Source organism: Garra rufa, chromosome 9 (genome assembly GCF_049309525.1).
Source record: "Garra rufa chromosome 9, GarRuf1.0, whole genome shotgun sequence".
In the NCBI taxonomy this organism is placed as follows: Eukaryota; Metazoa; Chordata; class Actinopteri; order Cypriniformes; family Cyprinidae; genus Garra; species Garra rufa.
The window spans coordinates 34,390,765-34,411,750 of NC_133369.1; the positions used below are offsets into that span (position 1 = coordinate 34,390,765).

General features: G+C 37.4%; 1 protein-coding gene across 1 annotated transcript in view; it reads left to right on the plus strand.

The window, feature by feature from the left end:
- triob (trio Rho guanine nucleotide exchange factor b) overlaps window positions 1-20,986 on the plus strand; it is a 132,041-nt gene that overhangs the window by 13,506 nt on the left and 97,549 nt on the right. The window contains exons 4-6 of the mRNA XM_073847700.1: window positions 1,131-1,619; window positions 2,279-2,401; window positions 20,062-20,253. Coding sequence (XP_073703801.1) covers window positions 1,131-1,619; window positions 2,279-2,401; window positions 20,062-20,253 — 804 coding nt within the window. The remainder of the gene's footprint in view (window positions 1-1,130; window positions 1,620-2,278; window positions 2,402-20,061; window positions 20,254-20,986) is intronic.

Below are 20,986 nucleotides of genomic sequence, written 5' to 3' on the forward strand. Positions count from 1 at the left end.
TTATTTATTTTAATGTGGAATGCTATTTCTGTGATATACAGAGTTACTGCATAAGTAGATACAGCATGTCACAAAAGTGAGTACACCCCTCACATTTCAACAACCATTTTAGTATATCTTCTCAAAGGACAATACTATAGAAATGAAACTTGGATATATTTTAGAGTAGTCAATGTGCAGCTTGTATAGCAGTATAGATTTACTGTCCTCTGAAACTCAGCATACAGCCATTATTGTCAAAGTAGCTGGCAAAAAAAGTGAGTAGACCCTAAGTGAACTTGTCCCAATATATTGTGTTAGCACCATTGTTATCTGGCACTGCCTTAATCATCCAGGGCATGGAATTGAACAGAGCAGCACAGGTTGTTGCTGGGATTCTCTTCCACTCCTCACAGAGCTGCTGGACAATAGACACATGGTGCTTCTCCACCTTACCCTTGAGGATTGCCCCACAGGTGCTTAATAGGGTTGAGATACTTGGCCACTTCATCACCTTCACCTTCATCTTCCTCAGCAAGGCAGCTGTCATCTTGGTGGTGTGCTTGAGATCGTTATCATGTTGGAAAATTGCCGTCCAGCCTAGTTTCTGGAGGAAAGGCATCATGTTTTGCTTCAGAATGTACAGTATACCAGTGGTCAGTATGAGAGAATTGCACTTAAAACACCTAATTTTAAATGTTCTAATACAAGATACACAACTTTGTATGGTCCTGTCAAGCAGACAAAAACATAAACATGATGAATAGGACATGTGGCTTTTCATGGTTAAACAACATACTGCTGTTCACTTATGGTGTACTCACTTTTGTTGCCAGCTAAACATTTTGACAATAATGGCTGTATGTTGAGTTATTTTCAGTAAATCTAAACTGCTATACAAGCTGCACATTGACTACTCTAAAATATATCCAAGTTTCATTTCTATAGTATTGTCCCTTGAGAAGATATACTACATGGTTGCTGAAATGTAAGGGGTATACTCACTTTTGTGAGATACTGTAGATAAAGTGTTCCATGAGGGCCAATTTCAGTTAGGATGAAGCTAAACTAAATAAAAATGAGAAATGTTAAATCTAAAAATCTGATACGTTCAGAACATGAACCAAAGTGTCCTACTTTCATCTTTTCAGACCATCATGGTGTCCCTCGAGGGTTTGACCAAAGTGGTTGATCCCTCCCAGCTGACTCCAGACTTTGAGGGCAGTCTGGATTATGACCACGAGGAGTGGATCGAAGTTCGAGTGGCCTTTGAAGACTTCACAAGCAATGCGGCTCGCATCCTTTCCCATTTGGAAGAACTCCAGGACTTGGTGTCCCAGCGGGAGCTGCCGTCAGACCTGGACGGGTCTCGGCGTGCTATGGAGGAACACGCCTCCCTGAAGAAAAAGGTTACTAAAGCTCCTGTGGAGGAGTTAGATACTGAGGGTCAACGCCTGCTTCAGAGAATCCAGTGTGGGGAAAAAGGCAGAGGAGATATCCAGGGATTAGCTCCAAAAGTCCAGGCGCTTCTGGATAAACTTCACGCCACACGCCAACATCTGCACCAATCCTGGCACATGCGCAAAGTCAAACTGGATCAGTGCTTCCAGCTAAGACTCTTTCAGCAGGACGCAGAGAAGGTGTGAACATTTTATATATGTGAAGTTTAATAGGAGGATAACTGGATAGTTGTAGGTATACTATAGAACAATACAGAAGATATAATGTACAAAGATACTTTCCATTTATAATTTATATAACTTTATGTTATGAAAGTTCTGTTTCTACAGTCCTAATGATTACTGTATTTGCATGCTACTAAATTGCAATTATGGAGCATTTTGGTACTTTTTTTGTTGGTGATTACATTCTACATTAGCACATTTTAAGGAAATCAGAAAGCTGACATTTCAGCAGCCATTACTTCACACTTCAGTGTCCTTGAGATTGTCCTTCAGATCATTCTAATATTTGTTTAAGGATTCTTGTAACGTCTTTTGATCAGTTTGATCCTTGCTAAATAATTAATTGTCTTAAAAACTATCAATTTAATAATAGATTTTTTTTTATAAATGTGAATAAATAATACAACAATACAACTTAATAATTTGATATAGAAGTTAACAAATAATATTAAAGATTAGCAAGACTTTATAGAATACTTTGAAACTTCACTTGTCATGTTTTGAGGGTGTACAAAAGCGTTAGTACATGCTGTTTTCTTTTTGACAGTGTATTGAAGTAACATTAAAAAACAGCATATTTCTCAGTCTATCCCTTTCATTTCTCCTTTCAACAGATGTTCGATTGGATCGTCCATAATAAAGGCCTGTTCCTGACAACTTACACAGAGATAGGAGCCAACCATCAGCATGTGCTGGAGCTGCAGACCCAGCACAACCACTTTGCAATAAACTGCATGGTAAGGCTCTGTCCAGTGGTCCAGCAGTAATGTGTGTCACCACCTGAGGCGTTATAACAGTGTAGCTTGATGTGTGTTACATCATTTAAATAATGTGCGCTTGTACACGTGCCCTGACTCACTTAGTCATGCAAGAATGAATTTTCTGTTGTCATATAATAGTCATGTCAATATATGCTTGAAGGGTATGTAATGCCACAGGAGAGCAGTCACACGCAGATACATCATCCCTGTGTGTGTCTGTGTGTGTATGTGTGTACGTGACCCTGGCAGACATGTTAATCACCCCCAGTAGGTTTCAAAGGCAGAGAGTTTCACAAGAAAATGGCATGGCATCAATCACTGATTTTCCATCTCTACGGTCTCATCTGCCATCTGCCCATCCATATCTAAATGTAACTGCTGTACAGTCAATAGGAAGAGTCTACAGTATCTTCTTGCAGATTTGAATGACATAAATCTGGTAATACTTTTAACTTTCATTAGTAAGCCATTAAACAGTAATAATGATTTAATAGACCAGTAGTTGATATACATTTATGTTTGAATATATATATACCAAAAAACATCTACAATCTTTAAGCCGTTGAGTTTAATCAACTTCAAACTAGATTTTTACCTTTTCAAGGAAAAAGTAAGTAGTGCTTGCCCTTGGAAAACTTAAAACACACATTGGGTATCATTCATGAAACACAAGCAGAATACATACACTACCAGTCAAAAGTTTTTGGACAGTCTCTTCTGCTCACCAAGCCTGCATTTATTTGATCCAAAATACAGCAAAAGCAGTAATATTGTGGATTATTGTTACTATTTAAAATAACTGCTTTGTATTTTAATATATTTTAATATGTAATTTATTCCTGTGATCAAAGCTAAATTTAGCATCACTACTCAAGTCTTCAGTGTCACTTGATCCTTCAGAAATCATTTTAATATGCTGATTTGCTGTCCAAGAAACATGTTTATTATTATTATTAATATTTAAAACAGTTAAGTATTTTTTTTTTCAGTTGATGAATAGAAATATCCGAAGATCAGCATTTTTATGAAATAAAAAGCTTTTGTAACATTATACACTATACCATTCAAAAGCTTGGAGTCTTTAAATGCATTAATTGATCTAAACTGATGATTAAGCCATTTTTAAGGTTCAAAAGATTTCAATTTCAGATAAATGTTCTTCTGTTCTCAACATAGTAATAATAATAAATCTTTTTTAATGTTTTTTTTAATATTTTAAATAGTAAAAATAATAAATTTTTACTGTTTTTGCTGTTTTGGGATTAAATAAATGCAGGCTTGGTGAGCAGAAGAGACTTCTTTAAAAAACATTAAAAATATTACTGTTAGAAAGCCTTTTAATTGGTTAAACAATGAGTTAAAAGTGAAAATATATGTAATTGATAAACAACAATGTAATTGTATTTATTATAGCAATTTTTTAATGATTATTTAATGATTTTTAAATGTTTATTATTATTTTATGTATTTGTTTAATTATCTAGCATGACATCCTATTTACCAATAATTGGAATTCATTAACATACACATTTAAATATCAAATCTAAGGTTTATAAAGCATTCGCAAACCCAAAGATGAGTTTCTGGGTCTAGTTTACACCCAAATGACTCAAAGTTGCTTATAAATTTACATAGGCAGTTAAATTTATTAGTATTAAAAGCAACAGTGTGCTATTATTTTGAGTATTAGTATGAAAACATTTATATAAACAATTAAGTAAAAAATATGTAGATGTAGAAATGAAACCAAGAGAAGCAATATAGATATGAAAACAAAACAGTTTTGATTAAACAATAAAAAAACATACCATATAAAACAGCATGTATATGTATATAACATGTATATATCTATAGCCTGTTAATATATTTATAAAAATAAATGTAGTATGTTAAAGCAGCTAATTGTTATTATTACTATTTTCATGCATTTGTGTTCTCCACCATCACAAATGTTCATACCTCTTTAGGTTACCACCCTTACCAAATGCTAGGATGTTTTTATAGGTTTTCATTAGGCTCTTTTGTTAGTGTGTTAGGTTTGGCTGAGTGTGCTGAAATCACATGTCCTGCCTCAGCTGTGAGAACAGTCCACCCCCTCTCACGTTGCTATAACTGTGCACAACTTAACGGATGAAATGCTTTGTCAACTGTTTGCTTTGGGTTAGCCTGACTGCCGGGCAGCCAGGGGCACTACAGCCACCTCCTCAGGAAGTCCTAGGAGCCTTACTTCCTGTCTGATATGAGGCATGAATGGACGTAAACACTTTTTTTGTTTACTTGGTTATAGTGTTAGGTGGTTCTTCAGTTTGTATTGCTTGACAAGGGATAATGCACGTTTAGGTTTAACGTGTTTATCGCATCCTTTCTTACCTCACACAGCTAAAATACTTTGTCTGAGATGACTCTTCTCTGATGTTATGATTACTGGAAACAGACTTCTAAAAACATTATAGTTTTGTAATAAGCAATAATGCTCTTTGCTGATAGCCCGCCCCCTAAAGGACACCAGGGTCGTACAGTTGGATACTTTTATGGCTCACACACTCCTAAAAATAAAGGTGCTTCAAAAGGTTCTTCAAGCGATGCCATAGTAGAACGATTTTTGGTTCCGCAAAGAACCATTCAGTCAAAGGTTCTTTAAAGAATCATTTCTTGCTTACCTTTTTATAATCTGAAGAACCTTATTTGCCACAAAGAACCTTTTTGTGAAACAGAAAAGTTCTTAAGATGTTAAAGGTTCTTTATGGAACCATTTGGACAAAAAGGTTCTTCTATGGCATTGAAAAGCACCTTTATTTTTAAGAGTGTATAGGAGATTATATAGAAGAAAATGGAGCAGCTACTCAAAGAGGGAAAAATTGTTTACTCAGAGGGCCAAACTGAGCAAAAATTATGCAATTTGGTGCAGTGGCAATGGCCCGAAAGTAAAATAAAAATCTGATGGCATGTAATTTTTAGAGTTTTTGTTGTGGGAGGGCAAAACATACAGTATAATGCAGTGCAGTTCACTGATGACTGAGAGATGTACAAATAAATTCATCGAAAGCCTAATTTATCATAGTTGATACTCACATTTTATGGATAATAAAGTAAACCTAAGTTGCTTGACAGCCAAAATTTAGAAAATTTTGCATATCAGTAGAGTTTGGGTTAATAGCCTGCAGGTTCTGTGGCATTTGCCACATGTATTGACAGTAATTCAATAGGTGATTTATAGAGACGTCAATGTTCATCACATGGCACACTGGGGGCCTGGTTGTAACCTTTCGTAATAGACATGCTTAAGCAGCTATGTCATTAAGTTCCATGGGTAATATCACCTGAGCGGAATGTTACGCTTGTCAGGTTGTAAATTAACTCAGCTCCCACTCTTATGAAAGACAATCTGGAGGACAACATGTAGAAAACACTCCTCTGGCTAAAGGCATTTTACACATGGTTGGGTAATCTCCCATCATGCTGGTGTATTGATTAGTCCCAGAGATATCCAGAGGGAGATATAATGTTCCAGGCACTCCTTCTCTAATCATCCTGTATTTGTAAGAGAAAAGAGGTTTACTGTAATAATATCATAAACCTGGGAGTCTGAGAGTGAAGGGTAGACTGTCCTTGTGTGACTCTTTCTGTTTAAGTATACTGCAGGGTCCAGTACTGTCATGAAGTGATTTTCTCATGTGAGGAAGGCTTTTGTTCTGTGGTATGTGTGTCTTGGCTGTGTTCAGGTCCTGTAATGTGATCTGTGTAAATGTACTGTAGAGCACTTCGTTCGTCTGTATTCTTATTTTGAGTTCAAGTGACTTTTTACTGTCTTTTTCTTGGTGTTTTCTGTTTAAGGAGTCAGATAATGGCTGATGGTATTGCAGAAGTTATTTCTATACAAAATATGGTTATTGTGGGTGTTTGACCAGAAACTTAAAGATACTAAAAGAGCAGTGTGTGTGTTTATGGCAGGTATTATAATACTTTCTATACTACCAAGCAAATGTTTTTGAACAGTAAGATTTTTTATATTTTTAAAGAAGTCTCTTCTGCTCACCAAGCCTGCATTTATTTAATACAGCAATACAGCAAAAGCAGTAATATTGTGCAATATTTTTACTATTTAAAATAACTGCTTTCTATTTAAATATATATTAAAATGTAATTTATTCATGTGATCAAAGCAAAATTTTCAGCATCATTACTCCAGTCTTCAGTGTCACATAATCCTTCTAATATGCGGATTTGCTGTTCAAAAAAACATTTATATTATTATTATCATTATCAATATTTAAAACAGTTAAGTACATTTTTTCAGGTTTCTTTGATGAACAGCATGTATGTGAAATAAAAAGCTTTTTAACATATAAATATACACTATACCACTCAAAGGGCAAAGAAATGATTTAATGCTTTTTTAATGCTTTTTTTTTATCAAGGATGCATTAAATTGATCAAAAGTGATGATTAAGACATTTATAATGTTACAAAAGATTTCTATTTCAGATAAATGTTCTTCTGAACTTTCTAAGTATAAAAGAAACCTGAAAAATTCTACTTAGCGGTTTTCAACATAATCATAATAATAAAAATGTTTTTTGAGCAGCAAATCAGAATATTAAAAGGATTTCTGAGGGATCATGTGACTAGATTTATGATGCTAAAATTCAGCTTTGAAATCACAGGAATAAATTACATTTTAAAATATATTCAAATAAAAAAATAGTTATTTTAAATAGTAAAAATAGTGCCGTACTTTGAATTAAAGGAGAACTCCGGTGTGATATTGACCTAAAGTGTATTGAATCATGATACCGAGTGTGAACGTACCTTGCATATTTCATCTCGGTTTGTGTCCAGCTGTCCGAAATCTGGGGTCAGTTAGCCGATGCTCACAACAGGTTGTCAATGAAAGTCAATCGGGCATCGAAGGAGCCATGTAAATAAATCACTGTTTTACGCCATTTACGAGGCACAATGTAGCTCCGCACTTCATCGGTAGACTTCCTAGGGCCCTGACATTTAAAACGAGACATTGAGAACTCAGAAAAAGCACCGGTAGTTTATTTACAAGAAGATTTATACAGACATCTTCCACCAGGAATAGAGCAGTCGCCGCCATCTTAAATGTAGTCACGATAAGTCGAGTGTCGAGCACGAAGGAAACTACAACCTGATACGTTGATAACCTGATAAATTCATTGGTGCTCGACACTCGATTTATCGTGACTAAGTTCAGGATGGCGGCTACCGGATTTTCTTTCCCAGGTACTGTCTGTATAAATCTTCTTGTAAATAAACTACCGGTGCTTTTTCTGAGTTCTCAATGTCTCGTTTTAAATGTCAGGGCCCTAGGAAGTCTACCGATGAAGTGTGGAGCTACTTTGTGCCTCGTAAATGGCGTAAAACAGTGATTTATTTACATGGCTTTTCCGATGCCCTGTTCACTCTCATAGACAGCCTGTTGTGAGCATCGGCTAACTGACCCCAGATTTCGGACAGCTGGACACAAACCGAGATGAAATATGCAAGGTACGTTCACACTCGGTATCATGATTCAATACACTTTAGGTCAATATCACACCGGAGTTCTCCTTTAAATAAATGCAGGCTTGGTGAGCAGAAGAGACTCCTTTAAAAACATTAATAATCTTTACACTGATAGTGCATTTAAAAAATCTTGGAGAGAGTTTAAATCAGGGCCGGATTTAGCCAGCCCCAGTAGTGTCACAGTTCTGTCTGTTCATGTCTTTGGTTTTGCCCATTTATCTTCCCCCTGTCATTTTGTTATCATTTGGTTTAGTCCTCGTTTGTGTAATCACCGTCATCTGTCTCACCTGTGTATTATCAATTAGTCTGTCTTTATAAGTCTGTTTGTTTCTTGAGTTCAATGTCGGTCATTAAATGTTGAGAATTGTGTGTGGATTATCTTGCCTGTTCCTGAGTGTTCCAGCCTGCTTATCTGAAGACTATATTAAATATTAATGTTTATTGTTTACCTCGTCTCTCGTCTCGTCAGTCCAGCACGTATCGTTACAGGAACGACCGACCGAAAAAGTTTACCCGGCACTTTCCCCTGCGTTTATTTTCCGTCTTTTTTCCCTCAGTGTTTTGTTTTTTATTGTTTGATCGATTATGGACCCTACTGTTCGTCTCATCCTCCTGAGGCAGGAGGAACGCTCTCTTGAGGACCATACACGTGAGTTCATCTCCCTGGCAGAACATTCCCACTTCCCGGATAGCAGCCTATGCATCTACTACCACCTGGGACTGAATTCCACCACCAAGGCGCTGCTATCCGGGGAGGGTCCTCAAGAGAGCCTGCCGGACTACATCGAGTGGGTGTTGGCGTCCTGCCAATCTTCCTGGACTGTCGGCGTCATCGAGGAGGACGTCAGCCCCACTCACGACCCAGAACCCAGCCAAACATCACCCCGACATGCGGAGTTACAGCCTGAGCCCACCGCAGATGGAGTGCCAGAGCCGAGAGCGACAGAGCCTGACCCATCTGACCAGGTGCGAGAGCCGGCATCAACATCCGTGACAGTGGATTGTCACGTGGAGCAAGAGAGGGCGACAGAGAGCCCTGCCCACTGCACCACCGCTGAGGGTGAGCTTGGATCTAATTCTGGGGATTTAATAGACTTCTTCTCGGATCTTGCCCAAGACAACTCATGTGACTTAATTGACTTTTTCTCTGAGCCACTGACCTGCATAGACTTCCCTCCCACCCGCCCTCGTCTGTCTGAATCTGCCTGGTCCCCGCTGGTTCCGCCCAGCCGTCCTGAGTTCCCGCTGGTTCCGCCCAGCCATCCTGAGTTCCCGCTGGTTCCGCCCAGCCGTCCTGAGTCCCCGCTGGTTCCGCCCAGCCGCCCTAAGTCTTCCAGGTCAGCAGTCAGTCCCCCAGCTCACCCTCAGCCCACCACCTGTGCAGTGGGCTCGCCGCGGGACTGCCAGCTTCCATCGGCGTCTCGGCTGGAGGATTCCTCAGCTCCGCCTCCAGCCTCCGAGTCCTGGACTCCGCCTCGGCCCTTCGACCCCGCGGTTCCACCACGGCTCTCGACGCCCTCCTCTTCATCGTCGCCCGTCGATCCACCAGCTCCACCGGGCTCCATCGTCTTTCCGGCTCCGCCCTGGTCAGTCGTCACCCCATCGGCTCCTCAGGACTCTGCTCCTCCGGCTGTGCCTCGTCGCGCCGTCCCACCGGCTCCTTGGGACTCCTCCTTCCTGCGGGCACAGCCTCCATCCTCTGTCGCTCCGGCTCCGCCGCGGATCTCCGGGACTCCGCCTCGGGCGCCAGAGCCTGCTCCACCTTGGCCCTCCGGATCCTCGGCGTCACCCCGGATCATCGGCTCTCCATCTTCGCCTCGGGCTCCTTATCCATCTGCTCCGCCTCTGTCGGTCGGCCCCATGGAGTCGGCACGCCTTCGTCCACCATGGTTCCTCCCTCCGTCGGCTCCACAGTGGGCCGTCATCATGGCTGTGGTCTGGGTCGGTTCCTCCTGCCTTATGCCCCACCCATGTCCTCCCTGGCTCCTCCCTCCGTCGTCGCCCCTCTGGACTGTCTGGTTTGTCACTTGGACTTTTGTTCTGGTCCTCCTCCGGGGGTTGCGTCCTCCGCCGGAACCCCCTCCTTCATTGACTCTGGTATCCTGGTTTTTCCGCCCCTCTCGTTTTTTCTTTTTTCCACGGCGCGAGGACGCGCCTTTCCGGAGGGGGGCGTAATGTCACAGTTCTGTCTGTTCATGTCTTTGGTTTTGCCCATTTATCTTCCCCCTGTCATTTTGTTATAATTTGGTTTAGTCCTCGTTTGTGTAATCACCGTCATCTGTCTCACCTGTGTATTATCAATTAGTCTGTCTTTATAAGTCTGTTTGTTTCTTGAGTTCAATGTCGGTCGTTAAATGTTGAGAATTGTGTGTGGATTATCTTGCCTGTTCCTGAGTGTTCCAGCCTGCTTATCTGAAGACTATATTAAATATTAATGTTTATTGTTTACCTCGTCTCTCGTCTCGTCAGTCCAGCACGTATCGTTACAAGTAGGGGGTGTATGTATGTGGGTGAGCTTCTCTAATTGTCTATGCAAAGAAAACTATACTAACTACGCTGTCATCATCATATCAGTCCACCTATCCATATCTCTATCTTCTCCTTTGATCCATTTGATTTGTCTTATAGGTTTTATGTTTGATACCCTAACCTCTGCATTTACCCGAGAGAGAGAGAAGAGAGAGAACAAGAACAGAGTTATAGTAATCAAATAATTCCGGTGAGAGACTGCGAAAGAAAAGTTACTTAGAACGATGTCTGAGTTTTGAGCTCTGCCGTGCCGTGACTGTGAGCGAGTGAGACGAGCAAGCGAGTGAAGCGAGTAGCCACTCCCTCCCTACCAGTGATGCGCGGGTTGATCCAAAATGAGCGGGTGTCATCCAAAAATATTTTTAATGATATTCGGGTCACGGTCGGTCGGGTCGTTTGAAATAAAGATGCCAATTAAACCTTTGTAATTTATATAGTACTAGACACAATTTTCTATGAAATACATAGACCTACACTTTATTGGCTGAATAATATTTATCTTTTGAATGTTAAGCATTATTAACTGTTGAATAAATGCTGACGCGGGACAAAATGCCCGATTTCCCAACACGTTGAACTGAGCAATGCCATTGTACCATTTTAATAGGCTACTTTTAAACGCATATACAGTAGCTCAGTAATGTCAGCTTTATGTATTTTCTGAGAGGGGGTGGGATTTTTGTTGGCAAAGTCGGGGGAGAGGTGCACACTTTGATTAGACTGGATAAACACATGCAGCATCTTAATTGTTAAGAAAATGATATTCCTAATAAATGTCTCGAATATTTTGATTATGTCCAATGCTTCTCTTTCTTTTTGGAATTATTAGACACATTTCACTATGTCTTTTCAAATGCCTAGGTCTGTTTAATTTCCTTAATTATAAAATTTCTAGCACTATTTTTAAATGTTTATTCAAGCAATAATATATAAATTATCTCATGTATATGCTTGTTTAAAACCAGGGATTAAAAACAAATTTTTTCTTTACTGTATTTTTTCTTTACATTTCCAGAGAGCGAAACGAACAAAATTAAACATTACTTAATAAATTCAAAGCGCTATAATTTCCTTATTCATTTGATACAACTATTAATATATATATATATATAAAATAATATTATTTTGTCATATTCGTGATTCCTGAATTTATATATGAAAACTTCGTTTTGAAGTGCATTCGTTATGTTTGTATAAGAAAATTCGTTAACCTAGCCTATTAAGTTGATTTAATATTCTTGATCATTTTTAGAAGAAGTTAAAAGTTAAGAAAAAAGGAATTAGCTTGTAGTCTATATATATTTAGGGCTATAGGCTAATCTTTTTCTTTTCTTTTAATCTTTTTAGATCGAAATTAAATTAATTCTTGATCATATTTAACATCGGAGAATCACTGACATAATTTAGAGTACTTCGAAAACGAAACTATTTAAATCTGTATAAAGGAAAGACAAAATAAATCACAACAAGAACAATCTGTATATCTGTAATCAAGAACATTTCTTTTGACAAAATTACCTAATTAATGCCGAATGATGTTTGACAGTGAACGCATTTCCACCGCATAGCCGCATATCGCTGGTGTCAGTCGCAAATATTAAACAAGTGGGTCGGGTACAATATTTACTTTTTTTTTTTTTTTGCGGTCCGAGTTGCGGGCGGGTTGGTTGAAAACGTTGGTCGGGTTCGGGTTGTTTATACATTGACCCACGCATCACTGCTCCCTACACATCTACCAATCAGTAGCTAGTTTGAAAGTGAGCAAAGAGTGCTCTGACCATTTTGCTTTAAATTTTTATGAAATTCGGAATTTTGCATGCCTTCACGTTTGGGGGGGCAGTCACAGCATTTAGTTGGGCATTGCCCCACCTTGCCCATGCCTATGTCCGGGCCCGGTTTAAATAGATTTAAAATAGATTTATACTATTAAGGATGGATTAAAATTGATCAAAAGTGACAGTAAAGACTTTCATTGTTACAAAAAAGATTTGATTTCAAATAAATGCTGTTCATCAAAAGTGTATCGCAGGTTTAACAAAACTATTGAGCAGCACAGTTAATTTCTTATATAAAAATAAAAACAGTCATTTTAAATTGTAATAATATCTCACAATATGATTGTAATTTGTATTTTAAAAAATCTGCCTTGGTGAGCATAAAATACATTTCATAAACAAAAAATCCTACTTTCCCCAAAGTTATAGAAGTACAAATGTGCACATTGTTTGTGCACAATTTCTGCAACAGACGTGATTCTTGAGTTGTGTAAATTTATGTAAATCATACAATCTGATTTCTTTGATGTGCCCTCCATGTGAAAGTCAATTTTGCTAATAAACCACATGCTGGTCATTGACATGACAATAGCACCTATTATATTTAGCATATGTTTAGCCAGAGGTTACTTTAAGCTGCTTTAGATTTACATAAAAATGAGATACCAGAAGCTTTTAATTGTTTCCATGATGCGATCCACAAGGCCTGTGATACATAACAGAGGGATTTGATGAATTTGTGTTTACTGGTGCATGTCTATCTTCTCTGAGCAGCTCTGAAACCAAGCTCGGTGTGAGTGATATAGAGTTAGTAACCCTATTTTCCATTCTGACCTCATCTGGTGGAAATACATTTGTGCATGTGGGTACCAATGGCTTGTCTTATCTACATATGCAGGCTGGATTATTGAGAAATCGTCATCTTTAAATTAAATTTCTTGGTAAAATTGACAACAGATTTAGTGTGTGTGCACATCTTCCAGAGTTCATAGAATTATCCATGGCTGAGTTAGCGAGTGTGTTTATGTGCTGTATGTTAATGTATAGCAGATGGGTGCAACGATTCACATCAATATCAATGATAAAAAAATTATAAAATTACTGATATAGTCATTGCATATTGCACTGTATTACGATTTGATTTACATGTAACACTAAGGGTTCAAGAGTTTGTGTGTGTTTCCGTATACGCATGTGACTATGTTTTGCTCCAGGTTTTCACGTGCATGGACACGACTGCTGCAGTTTATTGTTGCACGCAGGCCGATACCAAACCCCCATCAGGTTTTCATCTGACAGTTCTCTGTATTGATCTTATACCCTTTTGAATGCCTCTGGGCTGTGTAATTAGTCCTATGTGAGGAAGCAGCATGGTAACCAGAGCTCTACGTTTTACCAACGCTCTCATGTGCTAGACTTTAGTTCAGAGACTTCAGATGCCCCATTATGTCAGAGACCACGCACACTTGTTTTCTTTGGCTATGTAATGTGTTTCCAGGTGAAACAGAACATTTAAGTGAAAACAATGTAGGGTGCAGCTTGATTATATCCAACGGCAATTGATTGGATAGTGAATCATTATGCAGGGCTTAAAGTATTCCTGCACCGTGCCGGATCTCCGGCGTGCGGCCGTGGGGGAAAAAAAAAAATATTTTAGAGCCTGCACATGCAGTTTAATATTTTAGAGCCAATTTATTTCACCTACCAATCATATGAGAGAAACGCAGATTTAACTAACGTTACAAGCCTATCAGAAGCAGAGAAGGGCGGGTCAACACAGTATGATTTACAGCCATATGTCAATGTCACGTTAGCGTTGTCGGAGAAAAAAAAATGGAGCGCAAGTTTATGAAGCCTGTGGATGATGTCCTAGCAATAGATAAAGGACCTTAAAAAAAATGGCGCTGGGCGTGGATTGTAGAAAGTATGGTGAGCCTTTTGGTAGTTGGTGCAAGAAACTGAGAGAGCCCGGGGCTTGTTTCTGCACGATTTGCTCGACGAAGCTAACTCACTGTATGTCAGCAGCGGTAAGAATGCTTGCTCGTCATGATTTAGACTATGGTCATAGCGCCGCTGCCCGTGCATTCAAACTTACCACGACGTTGTCGGGAGCAACTGTTACAGCTGACACACCGTTGTCTGTGAATGACCGTCAGTGTTGCGGGGGTTGATCCGAAATGAGCGGGTGCCCGCGGTTACGATCATACAAAAATATTTTTAATTATATTCGCGGTAGGTCGGGTCGTTTGAAATAAAGATGCCAATTAAATCTTTGTAATTTATATAGTACTAGACACACTTTTCTATGAAATACATAGGCCTACACTTTATTGGCTGAATAATATTTACCTTTTGAATGTTGAGCGTTATTAACTGTTGAATAAATGATGACGCGGGACAAAATGCCCGATTCCCAACACGTTTTACTGATCAATGCCATTGTACCATGGCTAATTTTAAATGATGTTTGCTTTATGTATTTTCTAAATTTTTTTTATTTATTTTTTTTAGATTAGGATTTTTATTGGGAAAGTCGGGGAGAGACGCACACTTCGATTAGACTGGATAAACACATGCAGCATCTTAATAGTTAAGAAAATGGTATTCTAATAAATGTCTCGAATATTTTGATTATGTCCAATGTTTCTCTTTCTTTTTGGAATTATTAGACACATTTCACTGTCTTTTCAAATGCCTAGGTCTGTTTAATTTCCTTAATTATAAAATTGAGCACTATTTTTTAACGTTTATTCAAGCAATAATATATAAATTATTATTATTAAAAACGAATTCCGAATAAAAACGTTAATTTTTCTTTACATTTCCAGAGAGCGAAACGAACGAAATTAAGCATTACTTAATAAATTCAAGGCACTACAATGTCCTTGTTCATTTGATACAACTATGCATACATATTATATATGAATTTTTCATATATAAATGTCATATTCGTGATTCCTGAATTTATATATGAAAACTTCATTTTGAAGTGCCTTCTTATGTTTGTATAAGTAAAGTCGTTAACCTAGTCTATTAAGTTGATTTGATATTCTTGATCATTTTTAGAAGAATAAAAGTTAAGAAAAAAAGAAATTGGCTTATACACAGCAAATTCTGGTCTTTGGAATAAACTCCCTGGTAGTTAAAATCAACTCAATCTGAGTGTACATGCGTGACCATCAAATAGACTCCAGCGCAGAGTTAAAATAACTCTGCTCTTGGAGTTGAATTTTTAACACATTCTCAGAGTTAAATTTTAACACTTTCTGGAGTTAAAATATTACCAATTTGGAGAGTAATTTTAACTCTAAAATTTAGTTAATTATAATTTAAACTCTTTAACCAGTGTTAAAAACACAATATGTTTTATGTGGAAATGACTACACTGAAAGCCATACTCTCAACTTTCTGCTTTTATTTGAGGAAATACATAGATTGGATTTAGACACTTTGAAATTAACTGCTGTCATAAAATACTGTAAAATCTAACAGCAATACATTTACATTTAATACATCTGCAGTGCCAACAGGAAATGTTTGGTAAAATTGTATACAGCATAGTCAACACACATCATTGCATTATATAAAATCAAGCCTGAACGATTATAAAATGAGGTAGATATAAATCAGATGAAGTAACAAGAAAAAATCCACAGTGATACCAAGATACATTCCTCTAATATTTAGGACTGGCTAATCTTATTCTTAACTTTTATTAGATCGAAATAAAATAACTCTTGATCATATTTAACATCGGAGAATCACTGACATAATTTAGATAGCCTACTTCGAAAGTGAAACTATTTAAATCTGTATAAAGGCAAGACAAACTAAATCACAACATGAACAATCTGTATTTTTCTTTTAATCAAGAACATTTCATTTGACAAAATTACCTAATTAATGCCGAATGATGTTTGACAATGAACGCATCTCCACCGCATAATCGCACCAATATTAAACATGCGGGTCAGGAAGCGGATCGGGTACAATATCTTCTTTTTTTATTTTGCGGTACGAGTTGCGGGCGGGTTATTGAAAACGGCTGTCGGGTTCGAGTTGTTTATCCACTGATCCGCGCATCACTGCTGACCGTGTCTGCGATTTAAAAATACGTTTGTGCACATTTATAGCAGAACATGATTTGTCATTCAGAATTTCCAACCCAGAAAAAAAGGAAAAATAAGTGATAATGGCCTTGATTTTACTTCTAATCTTCAGTTTAGCAGTTCAGTTTTTTAAGCACTTAAAGCTCTTGTTACTTAATTTTATTATTACCCCCCCCCCCCCCCCCAAAAAAAAAGTTCAGGCTCAGGATTTTTTTTTACTTTAACCCCTGATTATGTTTTGGTGTTGCTGGTTAATACTGTTATTTTATATCTGTTAAGATATTTTATGTCAGAGCAATGACCAGTTTAGCGTACTAACCATTTGTTTACAGTGCATCTTCATATGTTGTTAAATAACACTGCAACATGTATTTAATTGTCTGAAATGGGTAGATGTGAACTCTAACCATAATTCTTCCTCTTGGCTTCAGATGCCTTTCCATTCTTATTCACACACTCACTCTCACACACGTTCCAGGGATGTGTATGTGTGTCTGTGGTCAGACCAGAGCTACTCCTCCCTGCAGGAGCAGCTCTTAGTGAACTTCTGTTTATACTGTTTCCGAGCAGATCTGTTACAACCGCTCATCATTTCTGTTTTAATTGATAATATTAAAAAAAAAAAAAAAAAAAAACATTGTACGATTTTTTCCAATTTAGCCCTCGAATCAAAGACAAAAATCGTTATGTTTTGATTTGTTTGAGCTGTGGCAATACCACATTCCTCTTTTATAGTAGGGTAAGTGTACCCATTAAGCCTACCAAAATCTAAGTTGATGTGTTCTTCGTAGATATTGACATGGTTTAAAAGAAAAATCTATTGTTAAAATGCAAGATTTCTCTCTCATTTAAAAATCTATTAATTAGTACACTTTAGACTATACAATTAAGATATTTTATGAATGAAGTCAAAAGTATGGGCTTAAATTGTACATTGGCACAATTTAAGCCCTCATGTGTACCAAATAAGCCCACCTCATTTTTTTCCACAAAATATAAAAAAACATTGATTTTAAAGAAGTAAAATATTATATTTATTCACTGATACAGTGTTTTAAAAATTAATTTTACTAATGTTTGCTAGCATGGTGAGGCATTGCTGCCACACATTTTTTTTTTTTCCCACTCAGCTATGTCTTTATAGCGAGATCTTTTCTCGTTAAAATGACATATTTTCTCGTAATAACAAGATCTTTTCTCTTTAAAACAACATGTTTTCTCATTAAAATGACATCTTTTCTAGTAAATAACGAGACCTTTTCTTGTTAAAACATATTTTCTCGTAATAACGAGATCTTTTCTTGTTAAAACGAGATCTTTTCTCGTTAAAACGACATATTTTCTCGTAATAACATCTTTTCTCATTAAAACAACATTTTTTTCTCGTAATAAAGACATCTTTTCCCGTTATAACGACATCTTTTCTCGTAATAATGAGATCTTTTCTCGTTAAAACGACGTCTTTTCTCGTAATAATGAGATCTTTTCTCGTTAAAACGTTTCCCGTAATAACATCTTTTCTCATTAAAACATTTTTTCTCGTAATAAAGACATATTTTCCCGTTAAAACGACATCTTTTCTCGTAATAATGAGATCTTTTCTCGTTAAAACATATTTTCTCGTAATAACATCTTTTCTCATTAAAACAATATATTTTCTTGTAATAAAGACATCTTTTCTCTTTAAAGCGAGATATTTTCTCTGTAAAACGACATCTTTTCTCGTTAAAACAACATCTTTTCTCGTAATAACAAGATCTTTTTTCGTTAAAACAACATCTTTTCTCGTAATAACAAGATCTTTTCTCCTTAAAACAACATCTTTTCTCGTTAAAATGACATCTTTTCTCGTTATAACGAGATCTTTTCTCATTAAAACTACATCTTTTCTCATAATAACGAGATCTTTTCTCCTTAAAACAACATCTTTTCTCGCTAAAACGACATCTTTTCTCATGGTTTTAAAATGGTTATGTGAGCGAGCTAAGTGTTTGTCTGCGCTGCCTTCACCACAGTCCTGACATAAAGGAGGAATACACTTTTTAATGTATTTTATGCCTAAAACTTCACTTAGACCCAGAAGATATGACTCATTTAAGATGATCAGATCAAAACTCTTATTTCTGACTTATTGACTCTGGGCTTGGAATATTATTTGGATGACTTTGATTTGGATGACACAGTGTGTAATTTGTAGACCTAAATATCTAAATATAGTTGTAAATTAAAGGTTGTATCAGCGATTTCTAGCCTAAAACATAAAGTGTCAATTTCAGCTGACCTTTCTTCACAATCCGCTCGCTGCCTGCCCCATAAATTGTCTGTGAAAAAACCGCGTCTCTCTGGTCAGCCTAGGGTCCGAGATATGCCAAAAAAAAACAATCGGCACTACCAACCTTTCCACACAAAAACAAACAGTGTTCCAACCAATCAGCGTCAGGGGTTTGGTGTTGTGGACTTTCCTACTGGTGCAGGGATGTGAGGGAGGCGGAGCGAAAGTCCACAACACCAAACCCCTGACGCTGATTGGTTGGAACACTGTTTGTTTTTGTGTGGAAAGGTTGGTAGTGCCGATTGTTTTTTTTGGCATATCTCGGACCCTAGGCTGACCAGAGAGACGCGGTTTTTTCACAGACAATTTATGGGGCAGGCAGCGAGCGGATCGTGATGAAAGGTCAGCTGAATTTGACACTTTATGTTTTAGGCTAGAAATCGCTGATACAACCTTTAAGGTAGTAAGGTAAGGTAAAAGGTTAGTAAGGTAAAAGCACGAAACTAATGTATCATTAAAGACTTTCACTCAGAAAATTGATCAAAGTTTGTAATTAGATGGATTCCTCATTGAAACACACAAGGTGGGCTTAAATGGTACCACAGTAAGAAATGGTGAAAAACGACAATGTTTTCCTTTAAAAATGTAAGATTTCTTTACAAAGACATGCATGAAGTCTAATATATTGTGGATTAAGAATCATAGTAATTTTCATTGTGCCCACAATAAGAAAATGTTACTTTTTTTTCATTCAAGTTTAGCTTGTGTTGATTATAGTTTGCATGCGTTTTGTGGCACTGTCCCCTTTAAGCCCATCTATAAAAAAAAGTTAATTTATGAAAATAATCTGCTCTGCAAAACAATTTATGATGTATTTATTTGTAAATTAATCACAAAACGTGTTTGCAGTTCAGATGCTTTATTCTTCTTGCAGAAAGGCTAATGGTTTGACCTTGAGATTAGTTTTGTGCGCAAGCCAATATAATGATGAAGTACTATTTGTTCATAAACAAAAACAATACATTTATCTCTTATTTGACATAATATCAATGTACTTAACAAAGAAATGGCTGAAAATTGCTTAAATGTGTTGATTTTTGAAGGGTCCCAAAACACCAAAGTTTTTGGGTGCCTTTGCAATAAGATACTATGAGACAGCTTGCACATAAGTGGGGCTAACTCAACATTGCCAGATGTGTTTGGTATGCAATTAAAAAAAAATGTCAGGGAATTAACAAATCACTGGATTGGTTAAAATAATGACTAGCATAAAATATGATTTTCCCTTGTTTTAATTTGACTTCAAAGGAACATGGGCTTAATTGGTACACTTACCCTATGTGTCATTTTAAAAAAGGAACAACTCATTCAGGAATTAATGCAGTGTATATAACACTTTGTGTTTCTTGTGATCTCTTGCAGAATGTGTACGTGAACATCAGTCGAATCATGTCTGTGGGGAACAGGCTGCTGGAGTCGGGTCACTATGCAACCCAGCAGATTCAGCAGATCTCAGGTCAGCTGGAACAGGAGTGGAAAGCGTTTGCCGCTGCATTGGATGAGAGGAGCACGCTGCTGGAGATGTCTGCTAACTTCCACCAGAAAACCGACCAGGTGAGGGCTAAATTTGCAGACTTGTACCTACAGATACACTGGGTGGCCAAACAAACTAATGCATTAATGATGATTATGATGATGTTGCAGTGTGTGTTAATAACAAACAAAATGATATGCAACATATTGTCCAGATGCTGATGTAGCACCAATAATATTCAGGCAAATCAAGTTGCTGAGTAAGTATGTACTGTATGCTAGAAGTGCTTTCAGATGTTAGAATATGAAGCGTTGGTTATGTTCTTCAATTTTAAAGCCTTCACACCAAATGAGACTCAATGAAATAGTGAAACTAATATTCTAAACTCAAAAACTCATACCCCTTTTTTATCCCTTTCCCGTTATTCTGAAAAACAAGTTGTCAAGTTGTCTCCAACTCACATCACTGGCTAGGGTTAGGTTTGCGAGCCATATGTTGACATTTTTGACCACATACAAATGTTTTAAAAGCACCGCAAGCCACACTTATTGCACTTTTCGGGAAGTCTGCCTATATACACAATCAAACTAAACTATGTTTGTGGTTTGCTTTTTTTTCCCGTGTAAAATCTTGGATGTTTATCTCTTGTTTTATAAGTGAGTCATCAATGATTGTTCAGAGACTCTTTAGTTGAATGCTTCATGCAGATAGGCCTATGCTGGAAAAAGAATGAATGAAATCTGTTTCTTTCATCCTTCTGTTCTTTATCTTTCTCTTTGAGCGTATAATATCTGATGTAAGCATCAATATTAG